The sequence below is a fragment of the Spea bombifrons genome, chromosome 10, assembly GCF_027358695.1.
Source record: "Spea bombifrons isolate aSpeBom1 chromosome 10, aSpeBom1.2.pri, whole genome shotgun sequence".
NCBI classification, from domain to species: Eukaryota; Metazoa; Chordata; class Amphibia; order Anura; family Pelobatidae; genus Spea; species Spea bombifrons.
The window spans coordinates 25,685,650-25,711,359 of NC_071096.1; the positions used below are offsets into that span (position 1 = coordinate 25,685,650).

The 25,710-nt window shown below is 37.3% G+C and overlaps 2 protein-coding genes across 5 annotated transcripts in view; one reads left to right on the forward strand and one right to left on the reverse strand.

Annotated features, from left to right (window-relative positions):
• The window catches only part of LOC128467717 (RNA-binding protein 4B-like), a 43,859-nt gene extending 36,184 nt beyond the window's left edge, over positions 1–7,675 (forward strand). The window contains exon 3 of the mRNA XM_053449408.1: positions 7,553–7,675. Within this exon, the coding sequence (XP_053305383.1) occupies positions 7,553–7,587 (35 nt within the window). The 3' untranslated portion in view covers positions 7,588–7,675. The remainder of the gene's footprint in view (positions 1–7,552) is intronic.
• Positions 1–25,710, reverse strand: part of SPTBN2 (spectrin beta, non-erythrocytic 2) — a 66,641-nt gene that overhangs the window by 16,046 nt on the left and 24,885 nt on the right. For 2 of the 4 annotated variants that reach the window (XM_053449405.1, XM_053449403.1), the window contains exons 1-8: positions 20,224–20,543; positions 4,493–4,644; positions 3,942–4,115; positions 2,677–2,768; positions 2,066–2,146; positions 1,567–1,682; positions 1,136–1,248; positions 263–450 (exon numbers count right to left, since the gene is read on the reverse strand). In XM_053449405.1, coding sequence (XP_053305380.1) covers positions 263–450; positions 1,136–1,248; positions 1,567–1,682; positions 2,066–2,146; positions 2,677–2,768; positions 3,942–4,115; positions 4,493–4,644; positions 20,224–20,371 — 1,064 coding nt within the window. In that variant the 5' untranslated portion in view covers positions 20,372–20,543. Of the gene's footprint in view, positions 1–262; positions 451–1,135; positions 1,249–1,566; positions 1,683–2,065; positions 2,147–2,676; positions 2,769–3,941; positions 4,116–4,492; positions 4,645–20,223; positions 20,544–25,710 lie in introns of those variants that run through there. The other 2 variants (XM_053449404.1, XM_053449402.1) reach the window with 1 other exon arrangement.

Genomic DNA, 25,710 nt, shown 5'->3' on the forward strand with positions numbered 1-25,710 from the left:
TGTACTAATTTGGCTTCTTCTTGCAATACTTTTGCTTTTTAAAAATGTGAGTTTTCAAAATAATGATCTAGAATGTTTAAAGGGTTTAGGTGTTTAAAGGGTCCCTAATAATAATAATAATAATTGCTTAGTTTTGCTCCCTTTAGATCACATTTTAGATATTTTTCACTTTTGCTTATTGGATTTATATGTTGGATAGTACAGATTTAACTTCGACAATCGACATAAAGTAATAAGGAGGGACCAGAACAAGGAAACTCACTTGGGAGGCTTCTCGACAGTTCGATAGGTGTTGAACGCTTGAAGCTGATTCTGAACCCCACTCAAAGAATTTGCCAGTTTGCGATCATTAAGAGTAATTATTGTCTGCTCAATCCACTGCAAGAGTTCAGTCGCCAGTCGCTCATAATTCTCAACAAGCTGATCGGCTTCGATGGCCTGGTCGAGTACCTGCGGGGATGAAATTAAGATTTCCTTTATGAGTAATCAACGTTGGAGATCAGTGAAATGACGACTATTTGCAACCAGACAGGAGATACTTTTTTGTTTTAAGGTTTCAAACTTTAAATGTTCTTATGTAGCAACAATATGATCCTCCTATGCCCAGGATAGTTTTTATAAGCAGCCATTTTCATCATCCTTAAGAATGCTTATTGTACAATCTTAACATATTGTCATGATAAAACATATCGGTATATTACGTCAACCACATAGATTTATGAGCGCAGAACAATTTTACTGGAATGAGAAATCAAGGCATGCTATTTTGATATCATAAATTCCTGGTAACTGATTACACAACTTAGTCATTCAGTTTGGAAGGGGCAATAGGTTGGAAACACTTATAATGGGAGTGTTCAGCAATCCTAGTAATGGCATACGACAATCAAATGGAGACACCCTTTTTATTACAGGTTATTAATAGTTTAGAATTTCAATGTCAGCATTCTGACTGTAATCTACCTACTTGTTTTTTCCCAATTATGACATTAAACTGCATCTCAAGCCCCACAATCTTAATCTCCATCAAGGTATACTTATATAGACCTTGCGGAAGCTGGCAAGCTTTGCTCCAGCGTGGGAGCATCAGACACATTAGGAGTCAGGGAATAATACAACGAAGAAAAACACAAACCTTGCCAATTCGCTTCCCCTCCACAGCCAAGGCCTTCATCTTGGAGAAATAGTGATAAAATGTGGCCACGTACGTAATGATCGATTTCTCATCTGGCTGGTCCACATTTACATCTGCAGAGAAAAAACGGGAAAGATGCGTCGGCCCCAATATTTTGCAGTCAAATTGTACAGATATCTTTTGTGTCCTTTCCTTCACAAGGATTAGCATGTTGGTTTGAAATATATAACTTGTTGGGTTAGCCTGGCCATATGTTTATGTTGTGCGTGCTGCCACATTCACCAATATTAGTTTCTGTATTTACCAATATATTTCCATAAATCATTTAATTAAAAGCATTTGAGATATGCCCTAGATTACAAACATTAATGCTGATGTTTAACATATCCTATACATTCTGTGACAATAACAGCTTGTGACCGAATATTTACCTTCAGGATCCAGAAGTTTAGTGAGACCCAACTCCCTCTCCGCAACATTGAACGCATTCTGGAGGTTGTGGTGAGCATTGGACTTCTTTAGTGTGTCAAATTCAATGATGTCTGGCCTAAGATGAGAAAGGATACATGATGAAGAACATTGATTCATTTTTAAGAAAAATTGAAAGCCAGGGGTTTGGGTTACTTGTCCATGTTTAGCTTTCAAGGACTAAACAGAGACACAATAGATATGGAGAAGAAGTGGTGCCATCATTGAAACTCCTTCTCATGTTCTCCATCCAACGGCTGCATATAATCACATGTAAACAGGCCAACTGTCTCGCTTTCAGCAGGGCTGATTTACTAACTTCCAAATATATTAATAAATAAGACAGTGGTGCCTCAAACTGGCTGAAATGCCAGGCAACTAACCAGTCCACATTCACTAAAACGAGCATGAGAGTACGCCATCAGTAACTTTTAGTTCCCATGTCTGTAAATAAGAGCTGACCTGTGCTTGTGTACGATAGCATTGAATGCAAGTCCATCTCGCCAGCTTGTAGTAAAGTTGTGAACATTGACATTTGGATACCTGAGAAGTAAAGGAGAGGGCTTTAGAGATTCACTCTTACAATTCATTTTGGTAAACTGGTAAATTGTAGTCTAGGTGTAAATAACTCGGCAAAGAAAAAAAATGATTTAACTTTGAGATTTAAATGGTAAAGTAAAGTATAACTGAACAGTGTTTTGTTGTGCATTGGTCTAAATATCTGCAGACTCGCCTATGGTAATCAAGCCATTTTCCTCAGACCTAGAGGGGTCCCTTGGGTGATTAACATTGAAACATTTTATTGTTTATCCCAAGGTAATGTAAATGTGGGTCTTAGTCTAGTAAACTTAGCCAAGATAACAGACCTAAACACACAGAAAACGCCACTGCATACAGTGCGCTTACAATGGGGCGTAAGGATAAGTATTACGATTTTTTTTTTTATATAAAGATGTATATGTTTGCCATTTTTTGACTAGCAAGGTGTATATATTTGTTGTTGAATATTTTCAGAAGGGATAGCCTTTAAAACACAGTGTAATATATATCTATATATTTATCTTTTTCCTTACCCTGCAGTCTTCATTTGACACCAGAGCAATAAGGCATCCTTAGCAGACTTCTTTTCCTTGTTATCTTCGGTCTCCACACTGATATCTTGAATCTGATATGGAAATATAGTTTTATCAACTTGCCAGCTTTTTGTCCCCCCTCTAGAAGCAACTGATCTTTCAGTGGGCCAACATATTCATATAGAAATATGGAGTTTCACATACGAGTTTAAGCCATCAGTAGACTTCTTTTATGTAAAGATCATTGCCCGTGTTTGTTGATTTCATCAAACGCAAGAAAGATCAGAAATCGTAGGTGAGAAGTAAGGCAAGTAATTGCTTGCGTGCATTAAAAGGGTAACAAATTGATACTATCAATTCAAGATCAATACTGAGAATGGGGAATTTTATCTGAGCATATATATTTTATCTAAGCAAATGTTATATTATATATATATATATATATATTTAAACTGGATTGACTCTATTAAAGAGGAGATTGAATCACAATGTTCAAATGCATTTCCACCTTACAGGAAGCGAGCTCTGAAATACACTCACTATACACGCAGGTGGCTGCTTTAATCGGAAACCGCATCATTTTTTGAAAAGAAAGGGAATTTAGGTTTAAAACTTGTTGATCGATGGATTATTCTGGCTGCCCGTGGAGTTATGAAGGACTTTGCTCTCTCCTGAGCAAACTTGGAATGTGCTTAAAATGTTTGGGTTTTTTTTGCCTGTATTTAGGTCAGTACAATTAGGAACACAGTTGATGGACTTAGGTCTTTAATTCAACCTTATGTAACACAATTTAAGCACCAACATGAGACAAAGGGGCATCTTGATTACTAAAATTAGATCTGTACAATATACTGACCGACACAATAACATCAAAAACAAGGCCTGCCCTCCCATGGTACTGAGTGTTTTGTTTGAATCTATTAAAACTAATAATGGGACTCTTTGTCTAAATTAATGTATATTATGCATAATTTCCAGTGTATTTTACAGCAGCCTTATATTTTTGTTTAAATAGGAGACAAAGGTACTCTATCACTCTCTCCTGCTCCATCTGAAGCAGGTACAGTCCTTTAAAACACATGGACAGTACAGCACATTTACTTGATTCAGAATTATTCACTCACTCGAAGGAAGTCTCATTCACTTTAAGTTTTGCAGCTGCCACTTGCAGTTAATTCAAGCAAAACTTGCAATTGTATGAAGTATGTCACCCATTGAAGACTACTGTATCCCCTAAATGTTACAAATATGATTATTGTTCTCACCTGGAACCTGAGGATTATTGTCCAGATCAATCCTAAAGTCAGTCTGTGGTTGCCATCCACAATGTCATGTGACCCCATGTTCTCCAGGTGGACCTTCTGCTCCTTCAAGAATTGCAGGGCTTTGTCTACATTTTCCAGGCAGTGGATGCGCATGCGGCCCTTAGTGGGTTTGGGCTGTAAGGTTTAAAGAAAATAGAAATAAAGTAATAATAAGGATTCAGATCCAATAATATAACCGAAAGCAGTTGGGACACACAACTTTGCTCCTCTATGGTTCACCTCGCTTATATGTTCTATGAATCAGTAACAGAAGGTATAAAAAATTGTTTGATATTTAACAAAATAATAACTTCTTCTTGAGCAGCATTCTTTAAGAAAACATTTTACTTCAATACGAACACCGTCTTCTCCCTCAACCCTCGCCACTAATTCAGGGACCTCAAATTAGAAGAGCAGTGAAAGGAAACGGTATAAAAGGCGATTCGTAAACCTCCAAAGATCCAAAACACTGACAATAAATCCCTGTTTGGTATTTTCACTTTTATACTTACCAGCTGCTCGCCAGACAGCACCTCCAACAGTCGGATCAGCATCCGTCCATCCCGTAAGTCATTATAAAGATCAGAAATCCGACATGTCACCCTTGCCAGGTGAGAATTGACCCATTTTGTAAAGGTTTTCTTTTGAACAGCCTCACGTTCATCTAAAACGGGAAAAAAAGAAGAAAAATCAGGTTCCTGCACTGCAAAAACTAAATACATGGTAAGGGTCCATCAGAGGTTTGACCAGAGTACTGTTTAACAGTAGACATCTTTGTTATTAAAATAATGGCAAAATGAATGGTGAAAATCTAGTATTCGTAAACAAAACAAAAAAAAAATAAAAAAAAAATCAAAAAAAAAAAAAAAAAAAAAAAAAATCGCAGGTTTAGAGATCAAACTGCTGAGCACTAGGGTAACTCTACATTATGGACAACTGGCCACCTTTGAGCCAAATCCCCACAAGGACACGCTGGTTCCATACTCGCACAGAACATGCGCCACCCTGGTACAATGTGTCCATTAGATAATCCTGCACACACAGAAATCACTTTTATAAAACAGTAACTCTTTGCTTTTTGTGTATTTGCAGAATCTTTTTCCAATGCGACCAAAGATCAAAATCAAACAGGTAATTTCAGAGTATGATTTAGATCCGAGATGCCTACAAGCACAAAAATTATAACGAACCCCACACGTTACTAAACAGGCCAGCTAGAAAAGCAGTAACTGCGAGGCACACAGCATTCATGAGGGCAAAATACCTTAGCAATATATTTATACGGATAGTTGAATGTCCATTTGGGTTTGAATATATAGTACCCCATGGTACAAACTACAGAAACAGAGACTGACAGCAGATAGGACCTTTTGGCCCATCTCTCCATCTTCCTGCTGTAAAACCCTTGGCATCGTCTTCAACATGCCTTATGCCTATCCTACACATATTTAAACCCCCTCACTGAATTAATCTCCGATTGTTCTGTGATGTACTACTTGTCATGTGCGGTTTGCCAATTGTACAGCACTGCTGCATTATGGTCTAATGGAAGCCAAAGAAGGAAACTAAAGAGAAGAAGATGGCTACCATCTAAGCAGATTCTACAGACCATGCTGTGGAGACATCATCACTCTTAATCAAAACACAACCAAATCAAAGGAAATCACTCATAGAATAGACTACTAATCAGAATAAAATCAAATGTATTTTCTTCTAGAGCAGGCTTCAGTTTTAAAGAACTGCCTACTTCACACCTTTAGGCATAACCAAATTAATTTACTCATAAGATTTTTTCCATGACAGGATAGTTTCTTTAGCTTATCAGTCTCCATCTCGTAATGCTCTGCAGAGTGTTTCCACGTGTAACCATAAGTAAGGAATCAGAAATGCTTTCTGTCTATACATCTTAGAAAACATACCTAAATTGGCATAAATTATTTTATTTTGCTCCAGGTGAGGTGAACTTAGAAACACTTTTTTTTTTTTTTAATTATAGAAAAACCAACTAGCATCCCTCTGTAAAGTGCCTAAGGAAGAATGTTTCTGAAGCCTATTATGCCTATGCATGTACAGCACCTGCACGCTCATGATTATAACACCTGGTGGTGCTGCCTGTCGGGATATTGAATTATCCAGAAGGAAGAAGGGACGTGATGTCCCAGTTAATGCGGACATTATATTTATTACAAAAACGTAGGTACTTCACTGGGGCACTAAACATAACTTTTCCGTGAAAAATAAATAAATAAATAAATAATTATATATATATAAATAAAGTGTGTGTGTGTGTATGGTACTAATAATGATGATATTACTAAGTATCCAAAATACTTGTTAATCTCTGTTGCAGTACAAACTATACAAACTCAGTGTTATTTTAACTACAGCACATTGTAAAAAGTTGTGTTTTATGTGGAATTTCAAGTGCACTTACGTGATGCCGATATGAATAATAATCTATAGTAATAATAATACACAGATATCAATCAAGCATTAAAAGCTACTCGATCCATGTACCACATGAGCAACGTATAATGTTATTCGACAAGATTTTTCTCTTATCAGTTCATACGTTCCTGTCTGCGTTACACAAATACATAGAGAAGACATTGTTACGTTGTGATGCTCTTAGGCTATACAGGCACTACACAGCTGTACTCGAGTGACTGGATACCCAGACTACAACTCCCATTATCCAAACGTGCTGTAACATGGGGTATGTACAACAGTAGTTTGCAAACATAATGTTAACAATTCAGATTATTTCGATATTAAACCTTTAACATGTTTTTATTATTTCCTTTTTCATCATTGATATAAGGAGAGGAAAAAGAACATTTGATCTTGATTTCATATGAAATGTGTTTCCAACAGGTTTAATGTCGGCTTCTGCATTGCTGGCATTATCTACAGAAAGTTCTTCACCCTCCCAAATAAAGATAGATACACTGACAGATGCATAATCAACGTGAAGATCAACACACAGTATGTTCATGATACAGCCAAATACATACAGTGACATTCATTCATATACACAAATGCAATTACGGTACACCATCCTCTAAAATCCATACGTCCTAACAGTCCCTCTCGCCTCCCCCGATATCCCCTCTTTTCTAGGATCTCAGAATGTTTCAGTGTTCTACAAATGTTACAATAATGTGCATAAAAACATCAAGAAACAGTTTTTAGAAGAATTATGTTTTTTCATAAAGTCTTACTATGTTACATAATTATAGATCAAAGCCATATAAAAAAAAGAAAAAAAGAAAACAAAAATTAAAGTGTTGACCCAACAATAAAACTCAAGATTTACTTTGCTTTTGTCCAGTATAGTCATCTATTGATTCGTGTTCGATCCAGTACGGGTCTGGTTTTAACCACTTAATGACAAAGCCCGTACATGTACGGGCTCAAAATACATTGTTTTCAATGGGTTTAGGGACCGCCCATTGTCCTTAAAGGGTTAAGAAAAACAGATGCAATGCCATCTCCATATCAGATTACTAACAATACGTGACATATAGTGGATGCATTATGGTTTTACTGTAAGCTCTTTTTCTCTCTCTCAGATTCTAGAACAAATGGACTGTGTAAACATAGCTAACTCTCGATCAAACAGACGATGTATTCATGTGCTGGATAATTTAAAACTAATACAAAGACATTTTAATGGATCCATGGCATCAGGAAACTTGATTTATCAGTTAAAAAAAAAAAAAAAAAAAAAAAATAATTTATATATATATATTAGCCAGTGCTAAGAATTGCCACAGAGGAGGTAGGAAGCTGCAGCTTCAGAGCTCCAGTTTCTGAATCCTGTTTAAGTAAACCTTCCCTTAACCACTTAAATAAATGAGATTTGATGTTAACATTCTTGTAGTTATTGCTTATGTAGTTTATGCTTCCATTTTTCTTCAATTGCTTTTTGCCACATGTAGAATATCGAAGAGCTGGTTCTGGGGAGACCCACGATTAATTTAAAAACAAACAAACAAAAAAAAAAACAAGCACACACACAAATACATACACACGTCGATGATGTTCTGTTAAACTTACTTCATATTACACAATTTGAAGTCCTGTGTGCTTGCTTAATATGGATATATAATACATAAAAACCACACACACCCAGAAAACAAGGTATGCTAAAACAAAGTTTCAGGGCAACCTGTAACATTGAACCGGACATGCAAGTACCTGTGGCAATAAATAGTAGGATGACAGATACTGCCCTCTTTTTCCTGCCTACACTAAACCGAGGATTAGGACAGCCTTTAGGTGCATTACTTAACAAATCCATCAACTGTAATTAAAATATATAAAAACAAAACTAAAATATTCCATGTGATCATATTGATCAAAATAGCAGGGGCAGCTCATTTCAATAGATCACATAAAGAAGCACATTCCTTCTTCTTTCAGGGACTGCGTATGCCAACACTGCATCAGCCCTCACTTCGAAACCAGAAATACAGGTTTCATTCGTCTGAGAAACTCACACGTCTCATTTCACACAAGGAGTGGCATGTATGATGAGGAAAGACAAGAACACATTACTCATGTCAACTCGCTAAGTAACGCTGCTAACAGAAAGAAGTAGGTATTATTTACAGGGTGGTATAAATATGATGTCATCATTTGTTACTGCATCACAAGTTACGAAGATAGAGCCCATCCAATATACGCTTCAAAAAATAATATGTATGAATGAATGAATGAATGGACTGTATGAATAAAGATATTATAGATAGGTATATGGCTGGGTTTAGATGGCAGACAAGTAATTTGGACACTAATAATATACAATATAGTATATGGAAAAGGGAGAGATTGATGAGAGAATTGGTAAATACAATCAACAATACTCTAAATTACTTCATGTAGATATATATCCATATATGAAGTGAAAAAATGAGGATTGATACAACATTTACGCCATTACATATAAATGCACTTATACCGTAATTCAAACAGCTACAGTCAGAAGCCATGCTTACTATGTACATCGATAGAGATTTATTATAACCTTGAAACGTGTTAATGGTTTTTCACCATTTGCGCACACACACACCACATGCATACACATTAATCAACATATACACTAAACAAATAAAGCAAAGAATAAAGGCCCACGTGAAGCGCTCATACTGGATTGTTCGTACCCTTCACTCATCCAGAAAAGGACATGTAGGATACACAAACACAGTTAAAAGGCACCTTGCTTAAAATACAAACAGCATACACCCTTTGAAGAAATCCTTACAACACAAGGTTGCATCATCAACTGGTTGTAACCTGTAGAGATATAGTTATTAAGGTGGTAATTACCAGTAGGCCACAACATGCCATTTAACGTAGCATACCTAGGCAAACAAAACAGTACGCAAACCATATATCTGTTGAATAGTCTATTAAAAAATGGATGTGCCTACGTATTGAAAAAAAAAGTGTTCCTAGTGACCCTAAAGTGTTGTATGAGAAAAAAGTTGAATTATGGGTTATACATAACTTGTTAAAAATAAATATCAAACTATGTAGACACATGTTGCATATATCCAAAGAGACAATGGAACTTAAAATTGTATATGGTTTTAATTTCAATAACAGTTTTTTTTAAATTAATTTATTTTACTCATAATCACATCAGGAATGTTCCTAAAGTCTTCATGCCTCTTTAAGAGCCCTCTTTTAGTCAGCTTATTAAAGCTTAACATTTTGTTCTTTCTGAAGACCATACACCTTACCTTTCAAATATTTTAGATGTATATAAATACAAAACGTTAAAATAAATGTATACATTATACCGCACTACGTAAAATATATGGCATCATATAGCATATGTTTTTGGAGTGCCCCTTTACGTAGTCAGGGAGATTTATTTATCTTTGACGGGGCTGATTGCCCCCCTTCCCAACAAAAAAAAGAAATTGGACAAAACATCCATCAACCTTTATAGTGATCACTTATTACACAGAAGTTCAGTAGCATACACAATAACCGTTACATTTACTAACCAGGCTGAAGTGGGGATTATCTCAGTAATAAGTGGAAATAGAAAAAAAAGCATTGTATTAATATTCTATAAATGGGAAATTCTTATAACTGATCTTTTTAAAGAACACAATGGATGTCTTCTAATGTTAAAAATTAAACTCACATTGCAGAGTGTGCCCTAAAATAAACTGTGATTCTTAGACCATGAAAACAACCAAGATAATGGAGGGTTACACACACATTTTGCACAGCAAGAATGCTATGCGACAGGCTGGTTTACACTGGAACAACATATTGATTTTTTTATTTTAAGTTAGAGCCAACCTGGTTGACTTCTTTCCAGCAACCTGATCTTTAACTAAATGTGTCAAAGATTGTGGCAACGATTTATGCAGCTCTACAAAACAGCCCTAGACCACAGATACCCTTAACGGTAAATACGCAACCGTAAAAAGCAAGATTTACATGCATTAGTACATAAAAGGTGTAGAATGGAAAGTGTAAATTGAAGTCCATGGTCATCGGGATCGCACGAAACCCATCGATATGGGAGCTGCAGGTTAATGGCATGATGTGGTCTGAGAAATATCCACCATATCCTGGAGGACAGCAGTAGGGCCTCCACACATAATGCGTGAACAATGGGTAAACAGGACAATATGTAACATAATAATTAGACTCGATTGTAAGCAGGAGGGCCCTGCTTACAATCTAGAGATAAGATTAACTTGGTAGATGTAGGTTTTTGTTTTGTTTTATATAAAGACCTATAAGCGGGGCTGGGCATTTAACACTGAGCAGATGACGGAACATAGGATTAAATGCTCTTTGTAGTTAGAAAATAGTCAACTGCAGAATTTGCCTTTGGGCATTTGTCTTGTGCGAACTTTGACCAATGCAAGCCTGGTGTGAAAGCATAGCTCAAAAAACTAGTATTTGCTTAATTTTCTAAGAAATCCTTGAAGGATTAACACGGTCGTTCTGTTCAAAAGTCATTAGCGAACAATTCACACACACAAATACCCAATAAAAATATGCATTTGTTGCCTGTTGATGCAGTTCAAAACACTTTAGGCATACTTCGGGGAACCATAAACAAAAAGCCAGACTATTACCCAGACAGCACTTAAGTTGCCCGTCTGCCAGAGAGTCCCAGCTTAGTGGAGTCTCATATTTTAGCTCACTTTAAAAAAAAAAGAAAAAAAATCTCTATTCCCGCTCACAATGGCCGTCTAGAACTGAAACGCGAGGCTAATTTCCTCTGGGCAAGGGAACCGGGCTAACAGAGCTGGAACATGTGCAAATGGCTAAACCAGAACGGTTTTGATATGAAAAATTGGACGGATTTTTTAATGGTTTTGTGATCTACAACCCTCAAGTTATACCCCACCAGTTAGGAAGATGAATCAAATATGTATAGTGTAAAAAGAATGGAATGACATAGGGCGTTTCTTCTTCCAGAAACGATAAGGGCTTGCCATAAGCCAACACCCAATTTCGATAAACTCCTAGATAACAGCTTTCAAGGTCACAAAGCTTGCTCAGCCTGTTCATCTACAAGTATCTCTCCAATTAAGCGTGGTAAAGACAACTGACACGTAGTACTACCAAAGTATGAACGTCACCCTCTCAATCCGAAGAAGTATCACTTGCTTATATTATTGGTGGCTGGACGGAATCCCTTCTCCTTTTTTGCCATCGGCACGCTAGCTGCAGCCATCAAGGCATGAAATGCTCTAGAATGTTTTGTGGGCTATGTTTGTCTTTATTCGTTTAAAACATCATAAGTCCTGTAACTTATTACTAAAACACACATGTATCGCTCACCCTTCCTATCCCATATCCACTGATAAAATTGACAGAGTAAGCCAATAAAGGGGGAATGTTTTTTACAAGTTTTCCTGGCACATTTTGGAACAAAGTGTACAGTTTAGTAAACTAATTTAATCTATGTGTACTTCTAAATTCAAATAAAGAGGATTTAAGGCAGCTGCCCAGGACCTTCACATCCCTCAGGGGGCCACAGTGTGGCATCTATATGTCCAACAGCCATTGCATTGTTGTTTGACTCCCCTAGGACAGATAGGGAAGGAGGCTGTCATTGTGAAATTAAGGCAACCTCCAGCTACACGTTACCAGAAGACCCTAGAAGGGCATACAGAGGCTTTCCTAGTATCCCTTTAACTATAGAGATGGCCTTATATGCTGTAACATGTGAATTGCCATTGACGGAGATAATTTTGGTTTTCAAAATATCCATGGATTATTCCCCCTCCCACCATTAAATTATTTTCGTCCCCTAGTTAAATTGCAGATACTTTATTTATTTTTTTTTAAATAAAAAAAACTAAAATAAAAGCAAAAATGGCACAAGTGATGGGTAGCTTAATTAATGTAGTTATACAAAAAGTTGTAAAAAGTGACAGTTCACATTTTAAAAAGGTCCGGTTCTGGCTTTTTAGAGGATGAAATATAAAGGAGAATGCTCTAGGAAAGCTTCACATCGTGATAACATGCAACATGTAAATATAGGGAGATGAAGGTGACTCAAGGTGGCAATTGTTAAAGCTACTTTTTTGCTCCCAAAATAGGCAACTATATGGTCATACCATATAATAATGCTAGCAAAACTTAGACTATGTTGCTCCATAATTCAGTGTGGTACTAAGTGTTTAAAACAAAGCAAGAATTCAGCGCATACCCAGTGAATACCATAAAACACTCCTAAGGCACAAATATCGGGGTTCCGGCACACTACACGGCCATATATTGCTTAGCCCGTTACTACGTCAATGCACCCCAAGATAGTTTACCAACTAATTGTTCATGGCTGTATTGCTTACCAAGAAGCTGAATCAGTGGGACTGCACTGCATTTTAACCCAATGAGACTCTCATGCAATGTAAAGCCTTCGTTGGTACTAAGTGCTGACGATACATTGTTGGCTTGAGGTTTTAGCTGTTAAGACATCATTACACACATTGTATACACCATGCTTTTATCTGTATGTGATATTGGTAGCAGAACTCGCTACAAAGTACAGACTGCTCTACAAAGTATAAGATTGTATTTGTTTCTTCTACCAAAAAGGCATGGCCAGTTATGTCTGCAGCTTTTAGTAGTTGTAGCGAGACTACAGAGAACATAACAGCCAAAATCAGTTGTTACGTTGTCTCTACGGGATGCATGTGCCAAGATGCAGTTTCTAGGTAGCCAACACGGTAGCGAAAACCTTGTTTGGCTATCTCAGCTGCAACCGTTGCATGAAGATGTCATATAGGTAGCTGCTATCACCTCATTACATGCCCATACCATCTACATAGTTGTTTTTTCTGTATGTGATAATTTACTGAAATGTCTACAAAAAGTGACAAAAGTTCCCGTTTCTCCAAGGTACCAGCAGGACTTTTATAACCGTGCACCCTGTTGATACTACTATGCTTTGAACACATTTTAAAGCCGAAAGAAACTTACACGTAGGCCCTTTTCAGTCACCGTGTTTGGTCGACCCTCACATGTATAAACAGACCTCCTATTAATCTCGAGCATCCATCTGTCTTCCTCAGAGACATGCTGGGATTTGTACAGACAGGTAGAAGGCATTCACACTCCTACAAGACAGACCAGGGCCTAAAACAAAATTACATTTCCCCCGTTTAAGCTCACTATCCGTACCCACCAATTTACTACATTTTGAAGGTGCATGTCGGGACAATACCGATTTCTTTGTGCCCACGAGATACGTTACACCCACACTATACAAAGCTTTAATTAGAGTAGAACAACATTTGAGATCAGAAAACATTTTGTCCTTTAAAACCAGCTTCACAAAAAAAAAAAAAGTTTTTTACTCATCGCTGGTATTGAAATCGTTAAATTGCATCAAAAAAACACTTAATGTATGAGCAGAAAGTAATTATAGAATATTCGCCTTCAGAAGAGAGGTTATTGCCAGTTATGGACAGCACAGCAATATCTGACACGCTCTTTAAGCTTTTACGATAAAGAATTTCACCAGGCTGACATTTCTTGTATTCGTTTCCATATAGGCCAGGGGTGTCCAACCTGCGGCCCTCCAGCTGCTGCAGGACTACATCTCCCATAATGCTCTTTCAGCTAAGTGGCTGGCAGAGGAGTATGGGAGATGTAGTCCTGCAGCAGCTGGAGGGCCGCAGGTTGGACACCCTTGATATAGGCCATTGTCACTTTTTTAACCCCTCCAGGACCGGCGTTTGTGTACTGCGTCTTCAGTTGAAGACCGCAGTTTTTTTAAAAAAAATATTTTAATTCCGTGCTCGTGATTTGCTTCAAAGCGATCACGTGCACGGAACTGAGGGGGAGTGGCTGCTACGGATCGCTGGGGACACCTAGCTGTCAGTAGCAGCCGCCCCTCGCGATCCCAGCGTTCATAGCGACGATCATCGATGACATACCTGGTACGTTCCGGTCTGGCGGTGACCTTTGACCAGGAAGTACCAGGTACGTCCCGGTCTTGAAGGGGTTAAACCAACAGTATCCCAACAAATAAGCGTATTAGTGAGGTATTAAAATGAACCATTTTATTACAACAGGCCACCACACGCCTGAAGATCTCTTGCCTGACACCTCCAGAAGAGTTGATTTAAAAGGGAATTAACAGAATGTAATTATAACAATATTACATTCAGATGAAGCTAAAGACAAGTCAGTCTTATGAGGCATCTTCACAACACATTTAATTATAGTTCTAGAATAAGCCATGCCACATTATGTCTGAGTCACAGCTTCAAGAAAACCATTTGGATCATCTTTTTATGTGGAACAACAAATTATTCCAGATTCTCTTTTTTCCACTTAAAATTAAGTGCAATACCTTTGGAAACATTTAGATCTGGGTCTAAAGAATAGGCTCAGTGTTAAAACAATGATATAAATACACAACTATTAGATTGGTCATCAAAAGAAACTCAGAAAAGCGTTCATATGCATGAACACATGATCCTAACCCTTCATATTTTGAAACATGAGTGACATTTAATTTGTGTTTCGAATTCTTAGCACCTTCTAATACAAGGAGATGTCTGTCAGTCAGCAGTGGCCAAGTACACACTGACCATACCCAGGGTACTCCCTGCAGACTGCCAGGTGCAGCACACCAGGGCCTGACATCATTCATGGGGGAAAATTGGCCTTCAGACCAATATGGCCACCATGTGTTCTACCGCAATAAACCTTTCAGGGATTATAAATCTCACACTAAAAACAAGCACAAAAAAAGTAATGACCAATACTCTTCAAACATCTGCACAATCGTAACAGACAGAAGACCTTTTTTATGTTACACTTAACATAATCACATTTAGTAGATGTGACATTTATAATACACGCAATTACAAAAACACGCACAAAATGAGCAGTAGCATTGGGATATGGGGGGGGGGTGTCAGTTACATATGTGATGGAAGAAAGCCTTTATGCAAAAAGGGGTTATGGATCGGGGGTTCTTCCAACCTCCTTCATTTCCATTCATCACAGATTAGGTTATGGGGAGGGTAGTTCAACTTTGTTTGCATTCTGGGTTTCCAAAGGGAGGGAAAAAAGAAAAAAAGAAAAGGAGAAGAAGAATTTTCTGGCTACATTCTCACAGATGCATCTCCGACTAATAGACTTGTAGGCAATATTATGAAACGTTACATTAAACATTAATAAAGCTTTTTTGGTAACTGTTGTTCATTTCCTTTAAAACATTAAACGCATGCAGTTTAGCTCATCTCACTGGATTCATTTCACTAGGCACCATGGGGAGTGTTTTCATGCAGACTTCAAAGGACTGGGTCTTATCTTCACCATTTGTTGATAGATCTTTCTGGCTATCACATGTGCCAACGGGATTATACTTATGTCCCTGTTTACCAGCCAGCAGAAAAATAAAAAGATGCTAATAGAAAAAAAAACAACAAAATTTCATGTACGTGTATATATAATTTTCATGTTAGTACATGTTATGGACATATGGAAACTGCTGGCTTAACAGATATGAACACTTACTAAACATTTTTTTCTCCCTAAAGCAACACTTAAAATAAAAAAGGTACATAACGCAACACAGAAACGCTATTAAACAAGACATGAAAAAGAAGAAAAAAAAAATGATCAAGTATGATTTCCTAACAGCATTATTGTTTGCCGTCCCAGATCCATAAACTAAAGGAATTGTGTGTCCTCTAGGGCAAATCCCTATAAACTTGTATAAGTACTCAGAAACAAAAATCACTATGCAGAATGACATCAGCATGAAACAGAAGAGAAGTAATCACTTTAGTTCTGCTTATTAAAAGTTGCTGGCATGACATAAGTTAGACTAACATAGGTACGGCGTGTTTCTTGCTCAATCACGAATAGTCACGGCTAGTTAATGTCGGCTGCTTTTAGTAGCTGTAGCGAGACTACAAAGACCATAATGGCCCAATTCCATGATCTTCATGGGATGTATTTGTTAAATGGTGGCCAAAACTTTGGCTCATGTGCCACCATCTCAGATGTAATGTCTGTTCATGTCTTCCCTTTGGACTTGATTGGGGCTTTGGACCCAGGTACATTATCACAACCAAGCAAGCGTCAAGTTTATAAACCATCTTTACATAGCTAGATATGGATTAATAAAACTGTCTGCAACCTACCACCACCAATTGCCAGTCTTAATGATTTTAATTAAAAAGGTAAGCAGAAAACAGATCTATAAATCAGGTTACTTTGATTGCGTCTGGATATCACTGGCCATATAGATGGGAGGCCGAGGACAAGTTGCCCAGGCTGCCCGGCATTCCTGAAAAAAACCCGACAGAGCGATGTGATCCGCAAAGCTATTTATTATTATTATTTTTTTTTAACTGTTTAATTTAATCTCTCACGTCAACAGTTTTATAACATCCACTAAAGGCAAAGTTGCGGTTTCCACTTCCTCACTTTATTATTCATTATAAAGGGCTAGCTCTGGAAGGTTTCTCCCGTTAGAATGGGTGAGCTGGTCCCACGTAGTGCATAATTTAAATAGATGAGGCGAATTAAGAACTCTTGTTGATTTAACCATTTAATATACAGGGTCAGCCAAGTTCTTCCTGCAGCAGAAGCTCCCTGGGGTTAGCATTTCATTAGGTATAGTGAAGACAAGAACGTAAAACCAACTCTTCCTTTAGTGAATGAACCCCAAAATGTTTAAACAGAGAAAAGCAAGCAAACAGACAATATTTATTTTTATGCAACAACTTACAATGAAATGTACTGAAAAGTGAACTTTACCCTTGTTACAGAAAACATTTTTGCATGAAGAAGTCTAACAATTCTGTACAAAAGTCAGACTTCATCTTGAGTCAAAGAAAAAACACAGAATCTCTTTAGATCAACTGAAATTAAGAACAAGCACAAGTATAGCCTAGAGTCGGCAAGTCTTGTTGTACTTAATCTTAACTCTGCCATGGTCCAAACTGCCTACCCAAGTGGTCATTGGGCATCAAGGAACTTGTACTTCCACGTCAGCTGCAAAGCTACCAGTTGGCTGCCCCATATTGTTAACCTATGATGTCATCGAGGCATGACATCATGTCAGGATCCAGAGATTACGCCAATCTGTTCCAATAGGGAGGCGATCCATAAAACCAGAGCAATAAAAAAACTGCAATAAAGCCTAGACTGTGCACGGATCCAAGTAGATATAAACCTAAACCGGCTTTAGATATGAAACAAGGACTTGCTATTATTTTGCCTTATAACATAATCACTTTCAATGCCCAGGCAAACAGCAGGTGTTCAGGCGTGTTTTATATACCTATTGTTGTTTTGTTTGCATATAAAACAAAAGACAGGCTTACATCTATTACAAGACCAAGACTCTATTACTTCATTCCTCGTCCATTGTTTAACATTCAATACACAAAAATGAAAAAACAAAATTCAAAACAAAAAATATTAAGTAGCAAAATATTTCAGTGTTAAAAGAGAAGTAAAACAGAAAAAAATAAATGTGCCTCTGAGCGCTGAATAAAGCATGAGAATAATAAATAGTCTTCGTTCTTTTTATGTAGCATAGAAACAGAATTTGACGGCAGTTAAGCCCACTCTACTCTGTCCTGATTAAAAGACTCGGACCTTAATCAGTCCTTGGTCTTAGATTCAGTTTAGCTTTATGCCCGTCTCATGCTTGTTAAAATCCCCTCACTGTATTAGCCTTTACCACTTTTGCTGGGAGGCTGTTCTGTTTAACAACCGCACTCTATGCAAAGTAAAACTATGTCCTAGCAGCAGGAGAAAAGTGTATTTTGTGCTTTTTTTCCAAAGTAATTATACACCTAGAGACACACCTTGCTCTCAGTACTCATGTTTGTTTAGAGCGTATAAGGTCTCGTTTGATCCCTTTCTCCTTAGATGCTCACAGATTACGTGGTTTTCCAGGGGAGTTAAGACCAAGGCATTCTATGGTTATTACCCTCTTATAAGGACTTCAGAGCTTGATCAAAGAGGCCAAGATAAGACTTGCATTCTCAAATAAATAAAGCAAGTGGATGGCGGCCAAGTCAATGCGTGTATATATTATAGACAAGCTCTATCTTTAATTGGAATACCCAACTTACGTAATAGTGCTACAGACTGTATATAAAATGGGGAGGGATAAGAGCTACACAATCATTCATTTATACAAACAAGCTTTAAAAAACACACATATATGTGCCCGGTTATATAAATACATGCATTTTATGAGTTAATTTAAAGGCAAGCAAAATCTCCAAGCTTTAAATTAAGGTCATTTAGAAGTAATGGCATGTTTTGGTTAGCCTGGGTTAAAAAAGTGAATCCTGCGAGACACCATTGACCCCAACTCGTTCATCAGTAGAGCCAACCTCTATGACCCCCAGAAGGGTCCAGGAACTATATGTATATACGTTGGTATAAACGTCACTGTGGGTAACCAACAAAATGTATGCTTGCAAAAATTCATTGTTGGGATCCAAAATAAGTACGCAGAAGAATCACGCAATGATTACCGTGGCCCAGAAATCGCATCACTTGGCCCGGATCCCTATGCAGTAGCCTAGGTTGCCTTGTTGATAATTTGAACACATGCAGATCAGAGGCCTGGTCACTTGGGAAACAACACAACGATTCCACGGACACCATTAAGGTCAAAAAAAGCCAAGGACATAAACCTTGTCCTTGTCCAGGGAAGGTGCAGAGAATCCAGGATGCGTACAGCCCATAGCCGGGCGAGATGATTAAGTAGTGTTATCTGCAGATGTTCATTTATACACCTTCAGAATCATAATTTGGAGAGATAGACCCTGTTAAATATGTTTTATAAGAACACAACTGATCCAAAGTATGTTGATGGCCATAACAAGAACCACCTTAATGGTCGTATCAGGAGAGGTTGGTCACCAACTAAGTCCCAGCTGTTACTGAAGTACAACTTTCATGATCTTCAGCCAGTCTACACCCAACTAGACGCTGGCTGAGGATCACTGGAATTGTTGTCCACCAATGTTGAAATAGCTACCTTTGACAGATACATGCAGACGTTAACGCAACGTATAATCAATAAAAAATGAAAATCAAGGACAACAAAGTCTGGCGAACACTTGGATATTGTATATATTTTTTTTTGTGTATTTTTGACCTGCAGACTTTAGTACGTAAATCTTAAAAGGGGTGTATGTCAGTTAGTAGACATATGCTAGCTGCGCTTGCATTAAAAGCAAGCATTTGCAATAAATCATGCGCCTGTCTCTCCCTACAGCACACCTATCTTACTTAACTCAAAAAGCACAAAGAATGTGAAAGGCCACATATTCCACATTTTCTTCTTTGATTCATATTTTCGGACCATGTTTAATTCACCTCTTTTCATATGATTACATTCATGATTAACTCCTTAAGGGAAAGTGGGTCTCACTATCCAATCCAGCACTCTAGGGGTGCAATAGATATATATATATATATATATATATATGCCAGACCATTTATATACCTACCGCTCAACAGACTGCATATGCCATAAAAAATTCTGAATGAACTAATAAAGAGTTTTTTTTTTTGGTTTGTTTTTTTAACTCTAATTTAATAGATTTGTACAGGATCAGAAATCTCCATTACACTTAATAGGTTCTAGTAAAAATATATATTTTTTAAATATTAAAATGATCTAAAAATAGTTGCACACAGATTGTACACAGATAATACACTGATTAAATACTTCTGGGCCAGGTTTATATCTCACCTTGCAATTGTTTGAATCTTCCTTCCAAGACATTAGAATACTGGGCATTATTGACAAACGCTGCAGGAGAGAGGAGGGGTGGGGAGGTAGCCCTTGGGACATCGACGTATCCCGACTCAAACTGGAACATTGTATCTGTCTTCTGCATCTCCAAATATTTATATTAATTCACTTCCACCAGAAAAATATCATCAAAAACAAAATCAATCAGCAAGAAAAAAATCCATTAAAAAAAAAAAAAATAGCACACCATCAGCTAAAATACAGCCCGATTACAAAAGGTATATAATCCAGGTATTTTCCCCCAAATATGGAAAATAATTAATGAAAAAATTACTGAAAAAAAAAAATCAAGGTTAAAAAAAGAAATAAGAGGCAGCTGCCTCTTACTTGAAAAGATTTGTTAAATCCAGCAAGTCCACAAAATCTGTTTTTTTTTTTCTCCTTTAAAAATGTCCCAAAAGGATTACTATTTTTTTCTCCTTTCAAAAAGTCCTCCAAAAAAGTTAATTTCTCCAGTTCCGGTAATGCTGGTGTGTTGCAGTCGAGATCAGTCAGAAATAAAGTTTCTGGAGCTCAAAATGCAAAAATGCACCTTTTTTTCCCCCAGTTTGGAGTCAAAAAAAAAAAAAAAAAGATCGGATTTCAGGAATTCTTGGGATTCCTGGCAAGGGGGAGATATATTTTCCCGCTGCTGCTCTTCCTGTACCTTGATCCTATTAAAAGCCCCAGCCAGGTTACAATGACGGGTTCCAGGGTGGAGATTAACATTAGAAAGGGGCAGGTTGGGTGTAACCACTTGGAAAGGTGTGACGGGGGGAGGAGGAAAGGTGGTACGGTCCTTGCCAGACTTGTATTTTTTTTTGAATGAGCTTTGCAATAAAAGAGACAGACACTTCTTACAGAGTATCTCTGCTCCATCCTGTGTTGCTGGTACTAACACATGGATATTGGTGCAAAAAGTGAAAGAAAAGATCAACTAACAAAACCTGTACTTTTATTCTTTGTAGTATTAGTTAAGTATGCAAAAAAACTACTTTTTTTCTTTATATTTTCTACCTTATGATAAATAAAGTATAAATCTGTAAATCTGTAAGCAATTAGAAAAAAATGAAACTGAACTCATAAATGAACTGATACAAAGATGTTCAAATATTAACACCTTTAATAGTGTGCTTATTGCTCCTGTATTGATTATTATTATTATTATCTTTTATTTATATAGTGCCAACAATATATGCCGTACACACATTCATTAAAAAGCACACATTGTGCTTTTTAGTAATTTTACACCTAGAGACACACCTTGACTGTGTTTGTTTAGCGCATATAAGTCTTGTTTGATCCCTTTCTCCTTAGATGTTCACAGATTGCGTGGTTCTCCAGGGGAGTTAAGACCAAGGCGTTCTATGGCTGTTACTCTTGGTAACGTAAATCTTCATTACATTACATCTGAACCACTGATCATGTAGTTTTAGATTCTAACCTCTTGTTCTACCATTTCTCCTCTACATAAGTAAAAAGGGCCATATTCAAAAGCTTGCATTCCAATCAATCCGTATTACCATTATTGGTAAGCTGGCAAAGCTATTCTCAACTAAGTCAACCATATTTAATTTAGTGGGTATACCTATATCATACTACTCCACAGCTAGAAAAGTTACAATACCATGTTTCAGGTATTTATCCCAATATTCATACTGTAGGCACACTTATGCATTGATAAATACAGAACATAAGAGGCTTAGACTCTACAATGTACTGAGTATATAACTAAATACTACAAAAAGGGCTTTTTTAGGGAATGCCATTGATATTTTGTTGCCGATATATTGTTGACCATACATACACTTTTTACACACTTGCATTAATGTATGATGTAGGGACTTTGCCTGCCGCTTACAGAATGTATGAACCTTTTTAACTAGCTGTTGGTGACTATACTGCTTATTTATTATTTGTTGTGCTTTGTATGCACTTTATTTTCTCATATGTATTACCTGTTTGCTGCAGACGTGTCTGCACATTTCTGATGACTGTAGGTTACGCAGTTAAGGCTGCCTCACCCTCTGGAAAATACAGTATAATTAGTATTAGCCCTAAGATTACTAGCCTTTTGGCCAAGTGGCAACCCTCTATTATGGCATTTAAATGCATCCTACTTATTTTCACTATGTATATACATATGCATGCTCCAAAGATAGGCATCTTAAATACGTAATGTCAGAAAACTATAAACAATGTTCTTTTATGTGAAGTTTATACATGTAATATGTCCCTTCCCCCTTTAACCAAATTTGACATCGGACCCTAACACTGGCTGACCTCACACCTCATCTGGGATCCCAGTGCAAACAGACCTTTTGTCCAGCAATTGTTGAGCAATTTAGCATGTCTCAGACTTTTCACAAACATGAAGGGTGAGGGGCGTACTGACCACTGTGAGCTATTGGCTAATCTAGCTGCAGAGATAATCTCATTATTCAGCCATTGTGGCAGTAAATTTCTAAAAGATAAACCCACCCCTCCAGACTGGGGTAATAGAAATTCAACATTTGTGCTGTAATGAAAATGCCATTGTCATATTACATATACCGTCTCAACAACTATGTCCCAATATCTGGAGATCCCATTTCATTTATGAACAAGTGGTGTTGCAATAAGTTTTATATACAGTAAAAGTAGAAGTGGGAATTGGCCAGATAAGTTTTGTTAGCAGAAAGTGTTTATTTAAGATGAACAGGTAAAGACTAATGCTGAGTTACCGTTTGGCATAGTTGCACATGAACACCACATTGTCAGTGCATGTTCCAGAATTTCCTAACTCATTGCACAGTGATTTTCAGGCACTGTCCCATGGATCAGTGGAACTCGTGGACCACTTGAGGGAATCAGGATCTTCCCTGGCTGCTCACTGTAATTCTGATCAACTGTAAATGCTGTAGCACAGGCCTCAGTCACAGATGTCACATGGCCACCTCACTATATGATGTCAAATGCTGTCATTCTGCTTGAATACATCACAAGGTGGCTGGATGGTTAAAGGTAGGTCAATTATCCTTCCTCTAACCTAGCCCGCAATCTAAATATAGCGCACCCCCCAAAAAAGGTGTCCCTCTTTGAGCACCTGAAATGTTTAGAGCTAGAGTGGGGTATGCCACAGTATTCATTCAGTGACCCTTTTATTTACAAGTGGGCTGAAAGGTAAGAAATCCAAGGCAGGGACGCCATCAGAAATTAAAAAAATCGTCTGGCCCCCTCAAATAACCCCTGTCCCTAAATAACCACCCCTCCACATGACCAGGATTTTCTCTTTTGCTTATCTGTTTTAGTGGCAAAGATGGTACAGAAGGGCCATTTGGGGGCAAAGATGGTATAGGCAGGCTGTTTGGTGCCAAAGATGGCACAGACAATCTGGGGCACTGATAAGCTGGGGACAACAATGTCACAGACAGGCTGTTTGGGGACATATATGGCACTAACAAGTGCCACTAACTTTGGGGGCAAAGATGGTTTAGGCAGGCTGTTTGGTGGCAAAAGTGTTTTGGTGCCTTTGTTTTTTTTCCTAGCAGCCCCCCCCCCAGTACAGCCATACCCCTTACAACTGTAATGCTTACTATCTAAATCTTGCTAGCAGTGGGAATCATGGTCAAATTGGGAGGATCCTCTGATCTCTCTGTAAGCTTCATGAAGGTCTGTGGTGTTACAGCACATACCTCCAATGTAGCTCAGAAGCTTTCAATGCTCTGAAGCTAAGATCTGCAAGGTGGTTCTTCAGGTAAGATGGGCAGTTTTGCCCCAGCCTGTCTCCAGCCCTCACACCTGTGACCTTGCCCGTGCCTGCTGCCACACCCTTCATAAAAGGTGTCGTGATTTGGATGCCTGAAATGTTTGGGGGGGGGGGGTTGCAGACAGAGACTTCATTAACATAAACAGAATTCAGAGAATCAGCTAATTGTTGCATTTGTATTTGGAATGTAGACAAAGTAGCACATGATTGCCTACAAGGGTGACCTCCAGATCTGCAGATAAAGTTTATAGGAACAAGAGATGTAAAACCTGTTTCTCTTCAGTACTTGTTTAACACAAATAAAATATATTTTTAAAATACTTCCCCCTTACCAGAGCTTTTACAATAAAATCTAAGAACATTTTTAATTATTACTTTCACACATTTTAAGGAAAGGTGCAGGACATATAGACTACGCTTGGTCAAATCAAAAAGACACATATCGATACTAAAGGATGTGTAATCTGAAATAAATGTACTTTATTTGAGACAAATGAATAATTTTTTTTTTTTTTTTTTTGGGGGGAAGATTCATACCCTGCACATTTAATGAAAAAAATCCTTGAAACCATTTTTTCATCAATTGATTATAATACTTTTTGATATTCTTTATGAGGAGAGAAGAAAAGTTATCATAGACCCACTTTGGATTTAACATATCACAGTACCATATACAACATATAACATAAATTATACAATACATAACATATCTATATTTATCTCTATTGTGTAAGGTAAATATACCCCTTTGCCTCATCACAATTAGATAGTTGGTTAAGGCGATGCCAACAGAAAGGGGAGAAAGAAAAAAAAAAAAAAAAAAAAAAAAAAGAATTATTATTCTCTATAAAATAATATAATTAAATAATTGTGTCGTATGTGTGTATAGTTGTAAAATTCCTTCTAATTAATAATATTAATGTGTATATAATTATATTAACACCTTCTGCAGTATTGCAGAGTGTATTTAAAATGTGTTTAAAAAAATCTCAAAAAACACTTGTGTATGGTTGTGAAATTTCTTCTTTTCTTCTTCTTTTTTATTTAAATACACCCTGCATTATTGCAGAAGATGTTAACTTTTACATCTTTCTACATAGACAAATGAATAATTTTTTTATCGCATTTAATACCATCAATTTATGGTACACTCCAGCCATAATTTGTAAAACACATTTACCCCTTGCAAATGCCCCTTTTGGAAAGTGCATTTGCCCTTTTTACCAACCATCAGTTATTTGTTGTGCACATAATTCAGCCAAATACATCATCTGACGCATTTGACCTATTATGGGTCAGAAGACAGACAATGATCATTAGATGGGTGGAGGAACCAAGTAGGTGTGTCCTTGGAAATAAGCCAGGAGATATAGTTAGGAGAAGACCTATAAAGACCTTTGTAGCTAAGAGTAAAGAATTTAAATTAAATCTTAAAGTGAATTGAATTGAAGAGATTAATAGAGAGGTGTTAGAGCAAGACGAGAGATGAAAAGTGCATGACCAAGAATTTTAGTTGCATCTACTTTTTAGAAGAGGTGATTGCAAGCAATGATTTTTAAGGTGTAGGCAACAAAAATTACAAAAAGCCATAAGAGACTTTGGTTGAATTTGGGCCAAAGTAGAAAAAGAGGTAAAGTTATATAAGTTTCTTTAGATGGATATGGTTGGCAGTATTTGGAGTTAAACTGAATGTGAGC